General features: G+C 51.5%; 1 protein-coding gene across 5 annotated transcripts in view; it reads left to right on the top strand.

Annotated features, from left to right (window-relative positions):
• The window catches only part of LOC311517923 (low density lipoprotein receptor adapter protein 1-like), a 31899-nt gene extending 17655 nt beyond the window's left edge, over positions 1-14244 (top strand). The window contains exons 5-10 of one of the 5 annotated variants that reach the window (XR_014710820.1): positions 2932-3004; positions 4965-5080; positions 9200-9249; positions 11266-11351; positions 11970-12341; positions 12563-12680. Coding sequence is in view for 2 of the 5 variants with exons in the window: in XM_084623216.1 (XP_084479342.1) it covers positions 2932-3004; positions 4965-5080; positions 9200-9249; positions 12310-12341; positions 12563-12714 (423 nt within the window). In the remaining 3 variants the exon portion in view is untranslated. Of the gene's footprint in view, positions 1-2931; positions 3005-4964; positions 5081-9199; positions 9250-11265; positions 12342-12562 lie in introns of all 5 variants that reach the window. The other 4 variants (XR_014710819.1, XR_014710821.1, XM_084623216.1 and 1 more) reach the window with 4 other exon arrangements.
• The last annotated feature ends 1240 nt before the right edge of the window (positions 14245-15484 follow it).

Genomic DNA, 15484 nt, shown 5'->3' with positions numbered 1-15484 from the left:
TCACCTGGACACAGCATCAAGAAGTCCTGAAGTTAGCACAGAGAAACAAAGATTAAGCCATAGTCCAGTTGGCCAAGCCAGTGCAATCAGCCAGCCAAGCTGCTATGGACTCCATTTCAGGCTCTCTCTCTCTCTCCTTTCTCAGTCCCAGGTGAGAGGTCGGGGGTCTATGTGGAGGGTAGCATTTAACCCTGACACCTTTCCCTTTGTTCTTGATCTGGGGTGTTGGCTTGGCTTCCCTGCCGAGAGCTGGGCATGGGAAATCTCCTTCCTCTGGAGCTTTGCTGGGTGGGAATGTTCTGGGCAGTGGGGTGTCCCATTGTCTTTTTTTCAATTCTCTGTTGATATGGGGAATTTTAGCAGGTTCCAGCTATTTTCTTAATGACCCAGTCATTGCACCCTGGACAGTGAGGTGATTGTCACTTTCCTGGGTGCAATTTAGACCAGTGAGGGGTTGTCACCATCCGCCCCACAACATTGCGTGCCTTGCAATGCTTTACTCTTGTAGCTTCCAATCGGAGCCACTCACAAACAGCCTGCCGGCATGCAGGTCACACCTTGGGTGTCTGTGTATAGGTGCAGCCCTGGTCCAGCATTTCTGATCCCAGCAGCCTGTCAGCAACACTCCAGTCACATGCTGGCTTCCACCAGCCGTGGTTACTACTTGCAGGGTTATCCCAAAACACTCCCGGTCCCAGATTTTCCCAAAAATGTGTGTTCTGCACTGTCCAGCCCTCTCCTGGCAGTTCAGATATTAAAGGTCCATTGCCCCTGTAAAGGGACAGTATTTAACAATTCACTACTATAACCAGAGTTACCAAACAGTTCAGTTTAAACACAGCAGTGGATTAATTTAGATTAAAACTGAAACAAGGTTGTTTAACTGCAAAGAGAGAGGTTTTAAGTGAGTACAAGTATGAAGGATTAAAGTCAGAAATGGTTACAAGAAAAATAAAGATTGTTGCGGTTCAGTGATGAGACAGAACACAGCTTTTTGCAAGCAAGCAGGCTGGTCAGCGGAGATGGGCTGTTCTGCCCCCCCTGCCTTCCACCTTCTCCTTTTATTATATTTCTCCCCCTAAGCATTACACACTGCTACACAAAGGAATGTATGACGTTGATTCATATGCTTAGTTACCATCCTCTATCTACTACAATCCTGGTTCTCAGGCCTTGAGCCCAGGCTAAAAAAACCTCCCACAGTTGCTGTCCAAACAATCAAGTTCTCAGGGTTCATATCTAGCCCTTGTCCTTGGATAGAGCAATGTGTGCATTGCTCCTAGGAGACAGTCAGGGTGTGCCCCGCCTGCTTCCAGGTGGAATAGCTAGACATTAACCCTTCAAAAGATAAAATGCTTTCTAGTAGCTAAAACTTTATAAGCTAGACATGGTTCAAGGTAAAATCCTTACCACATGTTCCCAGCAACAGGGCTGACCAAATTCTCAGCTCAGGATCTCCTCCCAAAGTCAAAGGGCTGCTTCCTTTGTCATCTTAGGTGAGAGAGAATGAACCTGGGGTGTTTGTGTCCCTCACTTTTATAGTTACCCTTTGAAATGCATTTTCCCGAGGGTAACCCCTAAATAAAGCTCATTCCAGCTGTGAGGACAGAGACATGGAGGCTCAAGGTGAAAGAGGTTCCAAGTTGTTGTTTGCTAAAATGCAGACTGATCTGTTCCTGCCCCCCTTTGTTGCCAAAGAATGGCCACTTGACCAGTGATTGCCAATCACCTTTGATGACAGCTGGCTAGAGGCGTCAGCTTGTCCTGTGTCTTTGAGAAAACAGTTTACCCCCGTCCAGACTTGTCTGGTAAACACATTGTAGTTATAATTTCAGCTCATGTTCATAACTCTTAATACAGATTCCGAACATACACTCCACAAGAATATTGATGATCAATCTGTTACTAGTTTTTAAATGATACCTCACAAGACATATTTTGCACAAAGACTATTATAGTATGTGTAGGGTGTGACACACACACACACACACACACACACACACACACCTCATGTCTCCTACTCTGCCAAAAGAGCAGTGTTAACCCTTTGTAACCCACTGGGTAGCAAAGCAAAGTACAGGGGGAAACTGAGGCACACACAGGCTCCATAAAAATATTACAGAAAATTCCCACTTCATCCCAGCCCCTCAGCCTTCCCCCTTCCCACCTAAAGAGTCTGCTGTTCCCAGCTGACCTGCACCTTCTATTGGCTAGGCCTTCAACTGCCAGCCCCTGTTGCTCATGTAGTTATGAGCCCTCCAGCCCCTGGTGCTTCTCAGCTGGAGAGGGAGTGGGCGAGAGAGAAGAAGTTCCTGGGAGGAGGGAGTTGGGGTGTGGGACTGGTTTTCCCCCATAGGCCCACCGACTACAGCACCGTCTATTGCTGCCCCCCACCCCAGGAAACTGGCTAGTCCCTTCTGGACTGGCCAGTGCCCTGTGAATTTATGAAAGCAATGAATGCAATATTACCCTGATCCCCATCCCCACAGCCTAGTGATCCCAGGACTCTGTTCTGTTCCTGACACTTCACTATGCTTGTGCCTTTCCCCAGTGCCCTGCAGACCTGATCACTCCTCCCTGGGGAACAGGCACTCTGTGTAGGCTCTGACACACCCCCTCCCTGGAGGACTCTACCTTACTTTCTTTCTCCTCCCTTTCAGCTCTGGGCGTGCTGGACGTTGTGGGTGGTAGGGGTGCTGAAGGAAAAGATGATGGGTTTGTGGCCAAGGGGCATGGGGGAGGTGGGGGCAAGGATGCTGGGGCTTTGTGGGCAAGGGACACTGGCAGGTTAAGGGGTGCTGGCCCTGGGGCACATGGGGCACTTGTAGAGGTTCTGGGTGAGCAGGAGGTTCTGGCGGGAGGGAGTGCTAGTGCAGGAGGGGTGCAGGCAGGCTGCCTCATTATTGATCCCCTTGTTTCTCTTGCATATAGGCCCAAGCTGTGACTCGGACTGTGGCTCAGGCCTTCCAGGTGGCGCTAGATCACTGGGAAGCAGCGCAGGCAGGTAGGAGAGAACTGTCCCCTGACACCTCCCTCGGACCAGCCCAGGACTCCCCTTGGGACTGACCAGGGCTGCTCCCTGCACTTGCTGGGGAAATACACCACAGCATGAAGAGCAGCCTTCTCTGAGCCAGCAAGCCTGGGCCCCTTTCGACCCCCACCTAAGTCCCTGGATCTCTGGCAGTGGCAGTTCCCAGCTTGGCTTTAATCATTTAACACTTCCCCCATCTGCTGACTTTAGATGCAGCTTGAAACCCTGGAGACCCCTGGGAGCCCACATGAAACCTGTCCCTGGGCCTTGGATTCCCAGCCTCCTTCTCCCCTGAGCAGGTTCTAAGGCAGGGGTCGGCAACCTTTCAGAAGTGGTGTGCCAAGTCTTCATTTATTCACTTTAATTTAAGGTTTCGCATGCCAGTTTTTTAGAAGGTCTCTCACAATAAGTCTATATATTATATAACTAAACTATTGTTGTATGTAAAGTAAACAAGGTTTTCAAAATGTTTAAGAAGCTTCATTTAAAATGCTGATCTTACGCCACTGGCCCGCTCAGCCCGCTGCCAGCCTGGGGTTCCATTCACCTAGGCCGGCAGCAGGCTGAGTGGGGCCTGTGGCCAGGACCCCAGCTGGCAAGGGGCCAGCAGCCAGAACCCCAGACCGGCAGCGGGCTGAGCAGGGCTGGTGGCCGGGACCCCAGACCAGCAGTGGGCTGAGTGGCTCAGCCCGCTGCCGTTCTGGTATTCCGTCCTCCAGCTCCTGCCAGCCAGGATCCCGGCTGCTGGCCCCGCTCAGCCCGCTGCCGTTCTGGGATCCCGGCCTGCCCACATAGAGTGGATACCTACCTTCCCCCTGGTTCTAGCCCATTCTCTTCCTCTCTCTCTCTGCACTGAGCTGAGGGTGGGAGTGCACTGAGCACAGGGCTGGGGGTGAAGGAGCAGGCTGGGGGATGGGGTGTAGGGTCTGGCCAGGAGCTAGAATGAGGGAGGGGGCTCAGGGTTGGGGCAGGAGGTGTGGGTGTGGAGTGCCTACCTGGGCAGCTCCCATTTGGTGCGAGGGGTGCAGGTGGGAATGTGGGGGGTGGGGTGCAGGAGCTCCCATTTGGTGCTCAGGGTGGGGGTGGGAATGTGGGGGGTGCAAGAGTCAGGGCATGGGGGGCTGGGTATATGTGGGGGGTGCAGGAGTCAGGGAAGGGAGCTGGGGGTGTGTGAGGAGGGTACAGGAGTCAGGGCATGGGGTGTGGGGGGCTGGGTATGCGTAGGGGGGCTGGAGTCAGGGCTGGGGTTGTGGGGGGTTGCAGGGCAGGAGGCTGGGGTGTGGGGGGGTGCAGGGGTCAGGGCAGAGGGCTGGGGGTATAGGCCAGGGTCGTGGGGGTGCTCCCAGCTCCCTACCCAGAGCGGCTCACGGCAGGGGGCTGGAGGGGATATGCCCTGATTCCACCCCCATTTCCCCAAGGCCCCATCCCCACATCTTCTCCGCCTCCTCCCTGGAGCAGCGAGCGCACTGCGGCTCTGCTTCTCCCCGTCCTGCGCAAGGGCCATCAGCTGATTGGCGGCAGGGAGAGGAGGAGGGGCAGGAACCCCGCATGCTGGGGGAAGAGGCGGGGGAGGGGGGGACCTTGCCTGCCCTGCCGCAGTAGCCAGCAGGACCAAGCTTCTTCACCCTGCCCTCGCGGGGGGCGGGGCAGAGAAGAGCGGGCTGGGGTGGGCAGGATTTTTAATGGCATGCTGCTGCCTGCCAGGGTCCCCCAGCTGCCGGCCCCGCTCAGCCCGCTGCCAGCCTGGGTTTGGCAGCGGGCTGAGCAGGGCCAGCGCCTGGGACCCGGCAGGCAGCAGCGTGCCATTAAAAATCGGCTAGCTTGCCGTCTTTGGCACACGTGCCATAGGTTGCCGACCCCTGTTCTAAGGTATCTTCCTCACCTGCCCCCAGGACTCCCAGGCTCTGTCTCTGTGTCTTTCACCCTGTTTCAGGTTCTGTGCAGAAACAGTCCCACCCTGAGTGTACCCTGGAGAGCAACAGGCCAGGCAGCACAAGTGAGCCAGCTCCGGTCCCCATGGGGAGCACCCCATTCAAACACCACTTTGAGGTACAGTATATCCAGATCATTGCCCCTGTAAGGTGCAGACTGAGTCCTCCTGGGGTAGCGAAGAGTCTGGTCTGCCAATCCCCACCACAGTAGAGAGCATTGCAGCTGGGCCTGGCTCCCCCCAGGTATATCCAGGGCTGGGATTCCGGTCACTGGGCATCAGGGAAGGTCAGAATGCTAGGGAAAAGCAATTCCTCCCCTGCTGTCTCCCCCTGGCTGAGACAGCCCCCCCTCCCCCCCGCTTGGCTTGTGCTGCTGACTCCTGAGCCCTCTCATGTGCTGGACAGAGCCGAGCAGCGTGGCAGGCTCTGGTGCAGGAGGAGGGTGAGCTCTATGCTCTATGAGTCCTTTAACTGACTTTCAGGGATGGGGCAGGACAGGGGTTTGTTGAGCGGTGCTTGCTGTGGAAGCTGTCATGTGAGGCCCTAGCAGGTCCAGGATTGCAGTCAAGCTGGAAGGGCATATTGAGTGGGGTTCCTTAGGGATCAGTTTTGGGTCTGGTTCTGGTCAATATTTTCATCAGTGATTTAGATAATGGCATAGAGATTACACTTATAAAGTTTGCGGATGATACCAAGCTGGGAGGGGTTGCAAGTGCTTTGGAGGACAGGATTAAAATTCAAAATGATCTGCACAAACTGGAGAAATGGTCTAAAGTAAATAGGATGAAACTCAATAAGGACAAATACAAAGTACTCCACTTAGGAAGGAACAATCTGCTGCACACATACAAAATGGGAAATGACTGCCCAGAAAGGGATTTGGGGGTCATAGTGGATCACAAGCTAAATATGAGTGAAGAGTGGAACACTGTTGCAAAAAAAGCAAACTTCATTCTGGGATGTATTAGCAGGAGTGTTGGAAGCAAGACAGGAGAATTAATTCTTCTGCTCTATTCTCTGCTGATTAGGCCTCAGCTGGAGTATTGTGTCTAGTTCTGGGTGCTACATTTCAGGAAAGATGTAGACAAATTTGAGAAAGTCCAGAGAAGAGTAACAAAACTGATTAAAGGTCTAGAAAACATGACCTATGAGGGAAAATTGAAAAAAATTGGGTTTGTGTAGTCTGGAGAAGAGAATATTGGGAGGGGACATAACAGTTTTCAAATACATAAAAGGTTGTTCAAGAAGGAGGGAGAAAAATTGTTCTTCTTAACTTCTGAGGATTGGACAAGAAGTAATGGTCTTAAATTGCAGCAAGGGTTTTTTAAGTTGAACATTAGGAAAAACTTCTTAACTCTCAGGGTGATTAAGCACTGGAATAAATTGCCTAGAGAAGTTGTGGAATCTCCATCCTTAGAAATGTTTAAGAGCGGGTTAGACAAACACCTGTCAGGGATGGTCTAGATAATACTTAGACCTTCCATGAGGCCAGGGAACTGGACTAGATGACCTCTTGAGGTCCCTTCTAGTCCTACAATTCTATAATCCTATGAGCACCAGGCCCTGTTGTGCTCTCTGGACAGCCTTATTCTGTGTGTAACGGGCTTCTCTGATGCAAGTCTACTAACTCATGCCCCAGTTCAGACCCCAAGTGCAAGTACTCTGTGGTCTCCTTTGGGCACCAAGAGAGGCAGGGTAGGAATTCTGTGTCCTCTCCCCTCCAAGCACATGGCCTTTCCTTTGTGCCCTAGCCCAAACAATTTCACCACGCACACTTGCAGGCTAAGCTGTGGTTCACAGTGCCAGGACCCTCACAAAAGGCTCTTAAGTAAATTAAGTTGTCATGGGATAAGAGGGAAGATCCTTTCATGGATTTAGAACTGGTTAAAATGTTATACCAATAAAATAAAAACCAGCGGGATCTTATTAAAGGGGAAAAGGCAAAATGCCACATTTACTGTGAATACAGAAAGAATCATAGTGAGCAGTTAGTTATAGCTATAACATTCCATTCAATTTCATATTTATTCACACGTTCATTCATACACACACACACACAGGTTCTGCAAGGTTGTTATCATAGTTACCAGCCTTAGAGTTGCTCATGCCACGCCACTGGCCAGGTGGTCTGGACATGAGGAGGGAGCAGGGCCTTGTCAGATGTTCATCTGATGCTCCTGAAAGTTGGTTTGCAGAATCAGACTCCAAAGTTCTCACTTTCTAGAGTCCATTTTTATAAGAATTTCTTCCTATGCCAGTCTATGGGAATTGCTTCATCATGCTGTTGCTGAATCAATCAGCAGATGGCACATTCCTGATGGCTCCGTGCTGCCAGATGTTATCTTGTTCTTTGGTTCTCCCATTCTTGAGGCTGTTGGGTGGATTCCAGTCTGCCCTCCAGGGGTCCTCTGGTTATTTCCACTTGACGCCTTCTTCAGCCGATGGACACTGGATTCTTAGGCTGGCACCTCCCTGATCACTCAGTTATTATCCACACCAAGCATCCATCCACATACATCCTGTATCTCTATTTTAATCACAATTGTTAACAAAGCGAGATGAATACAACAAAAGGGCGGGAAATCTCTGGGTGCTGTTTCTGTTGTTACAGAGTATTGCTTTGAGTTTCTCTCTGTGTGAGTAGTTGTTGTTACAAAGAATTGCTTTGAGAACAGACTCTGTCTTAGAATGTACTAACACAATTAGCAGCTTGCAAATTTCACACATAGAGGGAGAGAAACAGCACCAAAAACCAAGAGACCTCTTAATTAGTAATACCCTGAAATTTAAACTATGGAGAATCAAACTCATTTGTGATTTTAATACAGAACTTCTTTAATATGATCCAACAAAAAGACAGGGAACAAAGGGTAGGAATAAATCGTAAATTTTCAGAATGGAGAGGGGTAACTAGTGGTGTTCCCCAAGGGTCAGTCCTACGACCAATCCTATTCAACTTATTCATAAATGATCTGGAGAAAGGGGTAAACAGTGAGGTGGCAAAGTTTGCAGATGATACTAAACTGCTCAAGATAGTTAAGACCAAAGCAGACTGTGAAGAACTTCAAAAAGATCTCACAAAACTAAGTGATTGGGCATCAAAATGGCAAATGAAATTTAATGTGGATAAATGTAAAGTAATGCACATTGGAAAAAATAACCCCAACTATACATACAATATGATGGGGGCTAATTTAGCTACAACTAATCAGGAGAAAGATCTTGGAGTCATCATGGATAGTTCTCTGAAGACATCCACGCAGTGTGCAGCGGCAGTCAAAAAAGCAAACGGGATGTTAGGAATCATTAAAAAAGGGGTAGAGAATAAGATGGAGAATATCTTATTGCCCTTATATAAATCCATGGTATGCCCACATCTTGAATACTGCATACAGATGTGGTCCCCTCATCTCAAAAAAGATAGACTGGCATTAGAAAAGGTTCAGAAAAGAGCAACTAAAATGATTAGGGGTTTGGAACGGGTCCCATATGAGGAGAGATTAAAGAGGCTAGGACTTTTCAGCTTGGAAAAGAGGAGACTAAGGGGGGATAGGATAGAGGTCTATAAAATCATGAGTGGTGTGGAGAAAGTGAATAAGGAAAAGTTATTTACTTGTTCCCATAATATAAGAACTAGGGGTCACCAAACGAAATTAATGGGTAGCAGGTTTAAAACAAATAAAAGGACCTTCTTCTTCGCTCAGCGCACAGTCAACCTGTGGAACTCCTTGCCCGAGGAGGTTGTGAAGACTGGGACTATAATAGGGTTTAAAAAAGAATGGATAAATTCATGGAGGTTGTCCATTAACGGCTATTAGCCAGGATGGGTAAGGAATGGTGTCCCTAGCCTCTGTTTGTCAGAGGGTGGAAATGGATGGCAGGAGAGATATCACTAGATCATTACCTGTTAGGTTCACTCCCTCTGGGGCACATGGCATTGGCCACTGTCAGTAGACAGGATACTGGGCTGGATGGACCCTTCGTCTGACCCAGTATGGCCTTTCTTATGTTCTCACCATGCTGATTCCCAGGAAAAGACAGTGCCCTTTTCAAGTGCAAAGCTTCAGGGGTTTATTGTCCTGTAGCTTAGGGCCGCGCGTGGGAGGTGTGTCCGGGGTATCAGGCCTGCATGTAGGAGGTGTGGCAAGGTCATTGGGGCCATGTTGCTGAGTGGGAGCAATACCCCAGACGGAGTCATCTATTGGGATTGAAGCTTTCCTCTTTCTTGATTTGCCAGGAGGATGATGAGGAGGAGGAAGACGATGATCTCGATGAAACCTTTTCTGGGTAGGTGACCATAGGATAGCGGGGCCCACCCAAGCCCAGAGCTATCCTGAAGCCTGAGGAGGTGGGGCCATTTCCTGTCTTTAGATGAGATGAGTGCTCCAATTTCTCCTCCCTATGAAGATGTCAGCTGTGCGTCCTGCTCCAGCCTGTTCCAGGAGTGCCGTTAGCTTTACTGGCATAGTCAGATATCAAAGGGGAACTGCATTGAAACAAACATTTGTGGGGAAGAGAGGTTGTCTCTGTGGCTTCGTCTTCCTTTGGAGAAGTCCCTGTGGAGCAGTGCTGAATGCTAACGCCCCAGAGATTCTACTCCTGGGGGAATTCTGCGCCACTGTGCATGCACAGAATTTATGTCCCCCGCAGATTTCTTTGCTTCCCTGCAGAAAAATTACTTTCTGACAGGGAAGCAAAGAGAAGCCACAAGACTGGTCATGTGACCCTCCCCAGCAGTATGTTTTGGGGGCCCAGGGCAGCTGGCAGAGAGGTAAATCATTGTGGGGCAGGAGGCGGGACTGGGGAAGACCCAGCTGGTGGCGCCTACCCTGTGCCAGGTTCAGCTGCTAGTCTCGGCTGGGCTGAGGAGGATTGGACTTCCTCTTCCCTTGCATGGCATCTGGGGCTGGGTCAGACCCACCCCCGATTTCTCCCCAAGCTGAAGGAAGCTCTGCAACCACCCCCCATCGCCCCACTTCCTGCACCCATCACTCCTCAACTGCAGGGGGTGGGATCCCTGTACAGGGAGCTGCTCCCCCATTCACCCAACTGCTGTGCATCCAGACCCCCCTCATACCCAGACCCTCCCACGAAGCTTCACAGCCCTGCACTCAGAACCCATCCCCCATGCTGATGAGCCCCACTCCCCCTGCACCTGGATCACCCTGACAAGCCACCCACACCCAGATCCGCACCCAACCAAGCCCCAACCAGCTGCATCTGGACCCTCCACTGAGCCCCCTCACACCTTTACTCCCCTGCCAAGCTCTATTCCCCCCACACCCAGACCCCTCCCACTGAGCCCCAACCATCTCCACCTGGACCCCCTGCAAAGTCCCATTACCATTGCACCCAGAACCCCTCACAACAAGCCCCTGTGCATCCAGATCCCTCCCGCACCCAGATCCCGCACTGAGCTGCCCGCACCCAGATTGCCCCACATAGAACCCTCTCAACCCCCACCTGGATCCCCCCACACTAAGCCCCTCCACACTTGTGCCCTGTCTTGCTGAGCCTGCCCGCCCACACCTGGTACCCTGGCACAGAGGGGCACTGCCCTGGAGTGTTTCTGGGGCAGGCCGGATCCTTGCACTGTGTCAGGGTTGGGTGCAGCCTCACTGCTGAGTCAGTGTCCTGGGGGGAGCTGCACAGTGATCTCCAATGTCTGTGCAGCCAGTGACCTGTGCTCCCCAATGCTATGCTGGATCCTCCACATTTTTTTGACAAATAACTTCTGCAGAATTTTGCAGAATTTTAAAATACTGTGCACAGAATTTTTATATTTTTGGCATAGAATTTTTATTTTTTTGGTGCAGAATGTCCTCAGGAGTAAGAGATGCACTCTTCGGGCAGGGCAGCAGAATTCTCTGCACTATGGGTAGTGAGGAAGCTAAAGAGGAATGAAAGCCGGTGCAGCCAGAGCAGGGCGGGAGCTTGTAAAGAACAGATTTCAACAGGCCACATTGGTTTGATTGTTTAAATTAGTCACAGAATGTGCAGAGTTAGGGAGCCATGATGGAGTGGGGGGAAGACCTGCAGATAGGGGGCACCCTGAAGGTGGGGAAGAGGGCACTCCTTGGAGTTTGGGGAAACCTTTGATACTATAGCTCCAAAACTCTTGCCTGAGATTGTCTTGTCCAGGAACATGGCTCAGTCGGTGCCCTGAGCCCCGACTGAAGGATAATTAACCCAGCAGAGTCTGTGCATTTGGGGACCCAGGGTTTGCGGTGAGGTCTGGGCTCATATAGAGTCTTCATTAAAGCTCTCCGAGGAATGGGGATGATACCACATTTATGACACTAGATGGGGAGGAGCTGTGAGACTGAAATAACCTGCCCAGCCACCACAGTGACCGGTGCACGAGGAGATCCTGCAGACCATGTCTGTCTGTGAGTTATTCTAATCCTCTAATCTGACCTCCTGTATAACACAGGCCAGAGACCTGCCCCACAATAATTTCTTGATTTAGAAATTACCATTGATGGTGAGTCCATCACAAACCTTGATAAATTGTAACTGTGAGGCAGTGCAGTGCTTCATACAATCCCCCTTCTCTCTGGAGGAGAGAGTAAAAAGACTGGGACTTTTCAGCTTGGAAAAGAGACAACTAATGGGGGATATGACAGAGGGCTATAAAATCATGACTGGTGTGGAGAGAGTAAATCAGGAAGTGTTATTTACTCCTTCACATTACACAAGAACCAGGGGCTACCTAATGAAATTAATAGGCAGCAGATTTAAAACAAACAAAAGGAAGTATTTCTTCACAGAACGCGCACACAACCCGTGGAACTTGTTGCCAGGCGATGTTGTGAAGGCCAAAACTATAACGGGGTTCAAATAGATGAGTTCATGGAGTTTAGGTCCATCAATGGCTATTAGCCAAGATAGTCAGGGATGCAGCACCATGCTTTGGGTGTCCCTAGCTTTTGATTGCCAGAAACTGGGACTGGATGACAAGAGATGAATCACTCTATGACTGCCTGTTCTGTTCATTCCTTCTGAAGCATCTGGCATTGGCCACTGTTGGAAGACTGGATACTGGGCTGGATGAGCCTTTGGTCTGACCCAGTGTGGTGGTTCTTATGGAGTGGGTGCTGTCACTGAGCCAGCTCGGCTTGTGGGATCTGAGGAGGTCACAGCACAGGCTGATCAGCTACAGTGAACAACACATTGCCTTTTCATCTTATCTGCCCTGGCGAGTGCGTGGGGCTCCCTGCACGTGCCTGAGACTCCCCATGGGTTTAGGACCTGTGTATTTGTTGTGCCCATGGCATTGATGGCCAGATGCCACCGCAGTCCTGTTTCACGGAAGGGTGTAATGTGTGCTCTCTTCTTTGTTCCAAGCTGCACCGAGGAGGGCACTCAAGGCACAGCAGGTAAAGGGCTTTCTGTCGTATTTCTTCTCCTCTGCTCCCACCCAAGATTTCCCTGTAGAGACATGCTCCAGGGTGCAGTGTGGCCGGGGGTACTCATAGGCCCAACCCAGAGGGCTCCTGCAAGTTCTGCCTGCTCTCCCGTCCCCCCGTCTCCTCCCTTGGCCCCATCCCCCCCAGCCATCCTCTCACAGCTCTGGGGCTCATGCCCTTTTGTGTTTCAGACTTTGTGTCTCCCACACCAGGAGGCAGCTCGTCCATCATGCGCCTACCACAGAGCTGGGCCCCACCTGGCATGTCCCCAACACAGCAGGATGAAATGGGATGGGGGCACTGGAGGCCAAGCACCCACCTGCCACAAGGGACCATCCTCTAAGGTTTCCACAGGCTAATGAGGCTTTGTCAGTCTTCCAGTGTTTATATATCACCATAATGGGTTAACCAGTCAGAACCCTCTCTGTGCCTGAGGCTCAGACCAGTTGGCACCTGGAACGTGGACCAAGGAGCATCTCTTCCCCACACTGTGCCTAAGGCATTGCTCTCCTCTCTGCCCTGTGCCTTTGGACTAGCTGGCAGCTCTCCCTGCTTTGCTCCTGGGACTTAGCCAGGCAGGTTTCTTTGACTCTTTTGTATGTTCATTTTTGCTTGTACTAGTGAAGCTGCCATGCCAACAACCTCTGGGCTTCCCCACAACTAGGCTCAGCCCAGGCAGTGGCAGGGCTGGCAACCCACACCCACTGGCCTGCTCTGTGCCACCACCCAGCCCAGCAGGGACTTCCACTAGCGGGAGAAAGGGAGTGCAGCATCCATGGCCTGCCTACTCCTCAGCCTATTCATGGAGGGTGCCAGTAATGGTCAATTGGAATTGGTGAGATGGGGCCACCCAGCCCTGTGGGCCTCAGAACAGCTCCCTGTGCTCCCTGGTGCACTGGCTGGGCTTGACCCCATGACCAAGGGTGCTGCTGGTTCCCAGTACTGACTGGGCTGGCAACTCAATTAAGGCCTTTCCCTCCTCTGCTGTCTGGTTCTGGGGCACAGCTGTCTCAGGGCTTTGGCCTCATCCTCATGTTGGGTAAATGCAGCATGCTAGAAAATGCGTTAGCCAGCAAACCGCGCTGAGCACCACTCAGCACCCAGCATATGCAGGGCAGCTGTGTTCCGTGTTGTGTTCCTAAGCACGACTGCCCCATGCATATGGGTGTTCCCCACTGTTAGCTAGGCATGAATTCCAGTGTGCTCACCATGGTTAGCTGGGCATGAGTTTCCAAGCACATTCAGTGCACAGTGGTGCTCACCGCTGTTAGCTGGGCATGCACTCTCAGTCACACAGAGTCCAGAGCATTGTTCAGTTTTCTCTGGCTCACATGTTTTCTTGCTTGCTGTGTTTGCTCTGTGTAGAAGAGACCCATAGCTCCAGTCTTTCCTGTAGCTGAAGCATGGAAGTGTGAACTGAAGGACTGTGTGGATGATGCCCCCTGCAAGCCCTTTATCCTTACTGCCTCTCTCCTTTGGGATAAGGGTCAGCAGATTCCTGCTTCTTAGGGAAGTCCTAGATTTAAGGGCAGGAGGGAGTCCTCTGAGCATCTGGTCTGAATTCCAGCCTAGCCAGGCCAGAGGGTGCTGCCCACAGATTCATAAGTGGGTTATTCTCTCCTTCTGTGTAGGTGTCACACCCCTTTGCTGGTAGTCCCAGAGAACCCATTTCTTGTAGCCCAGAGAGGGCACAAAGCCATGGGCTCTGCTTGCTCCCCTTGCGTCTGTGGGGTGGAGGTCCTCATAGCTCTGACACCTGCAGCCCCCACACCCTTTACTTCAAACTCTCACTGTCATGTGGTGAAATCACTGGTTTTTAAATGAAAATGCCACCTTTGTAGAGTGCGATAAAATGAGTTTTTTAACATTGTAAGCTTGACTCTGTCCTTGCGGCCTCTAGCATAGATTTCCTGGGTCCCTCTGAGTTTGGGAGGGGAAGGATTACTGAGGAAGCAGGCCAGTGGCTCTTCGTGCCCCTTGCTACCCGCTTGGTTTGGTTTTTAAACCTTCAGCCCTGCCCCATGTCAGGAAGCTCCCTCCCCTGCTGCCCGAGTGATAGTAATAGCTTCAGCAGATGATGACATGTCACCCTGGGATGAAGACAGTCAAAGAGATGGTAAGGAGAAGGTCCCTGCCCTCAGCCACACCACTAGGCACCAGCTCTCTGAGGCGATGCTAAGGAGTGGTAGGTCCCAGTACCTCTTCTGTGTGATCTGTCCACCCCTGCTCCACGACAGGACTGTGAAAGCACGGGCCACAAGCCTGGGTCAAAAGGCCTAGTCCCAGATAGCAAGGGGGCAAGTGATCCCTACCAGCAGGGGCTTCTGGGGGCAGTGGGATGTTCAGGCTCCACCCCCCCCCACACTTGTCTCATTAAGTGAGGTCCCTTTAGGAACACAAGCTAATGCCCCCTCCCTCTGCTTGCACTTGGTATAATCTGGTGTGCATGCCCCTTTGTCCCAGCAGGAGATTCTAAGCCCTTCCATCCCCTGGTGTCCTCCAGCATTCCCCTCCCAACAGCGCAGATGCGGGAGCCCTGCTCCTGGCCCATGAGGAGAACAGCTTGTGCAGGTTTCTGTTCTCTGTGCTCTGGATCCTGCATCTTGTGTCTCTTGCTGCCATTTTCTCTGAGACTCCATCCTGGGAGCAAACAAGGCCTTTGCTGTTCCCTCTTCAGCCGCCAGCCCCATTTCTCTGTCAAACTACTGTTCTGCCAAGTGCAGGTGGTCAGGCAGCCCCAACCAGTGCCATGGAGCTGCAAAGACGGAGGGTCAATTCTCCCACTTCAAGGCCCTGTAGAGCAATGGGACAATTAGGGGAGGGGGGGCAAAGGGTGAATCACTTTCCCCAATAGGGACTCCTGGCAGCAGCTTCCAGTAGGGACCCAGCCTGGGCTGATGTCCTGTGCAAGGGAAGTGTGGGGTAGGATGGGATAGCAAGTGCTACGCTTGCTAGGAATCACCAGCACACTTTGATCTGGCAAATGACAAGAGAACAGCAGAGGGTGGGCCGCCAGCTTCTTGTGCATATATGTGAGAGTGAGCATGCATGCAACAGGACCGGGGGGGGGGGGTGAGGGGAGGGAGAGATCCCCTCTCTCCAGGTGACTCAGC

This window comes from Lepidochelys olivacea (genome assembly GCF_965140295.1).
Source record: "Lepidochelys olivacea isolate rLepOli2 genome assembly, chromosome: 3".
Lineage (NCBI taxonomy): Eukaryota > Metazoa > Chordata > Testudines > Cheloniidae > Lepidochelys > Lepidochelys olivacea.
Note: the sequence above shows the minus strand (reverse complement) of the source record. Positions and strands in the feature narration are given on the sequence as shown.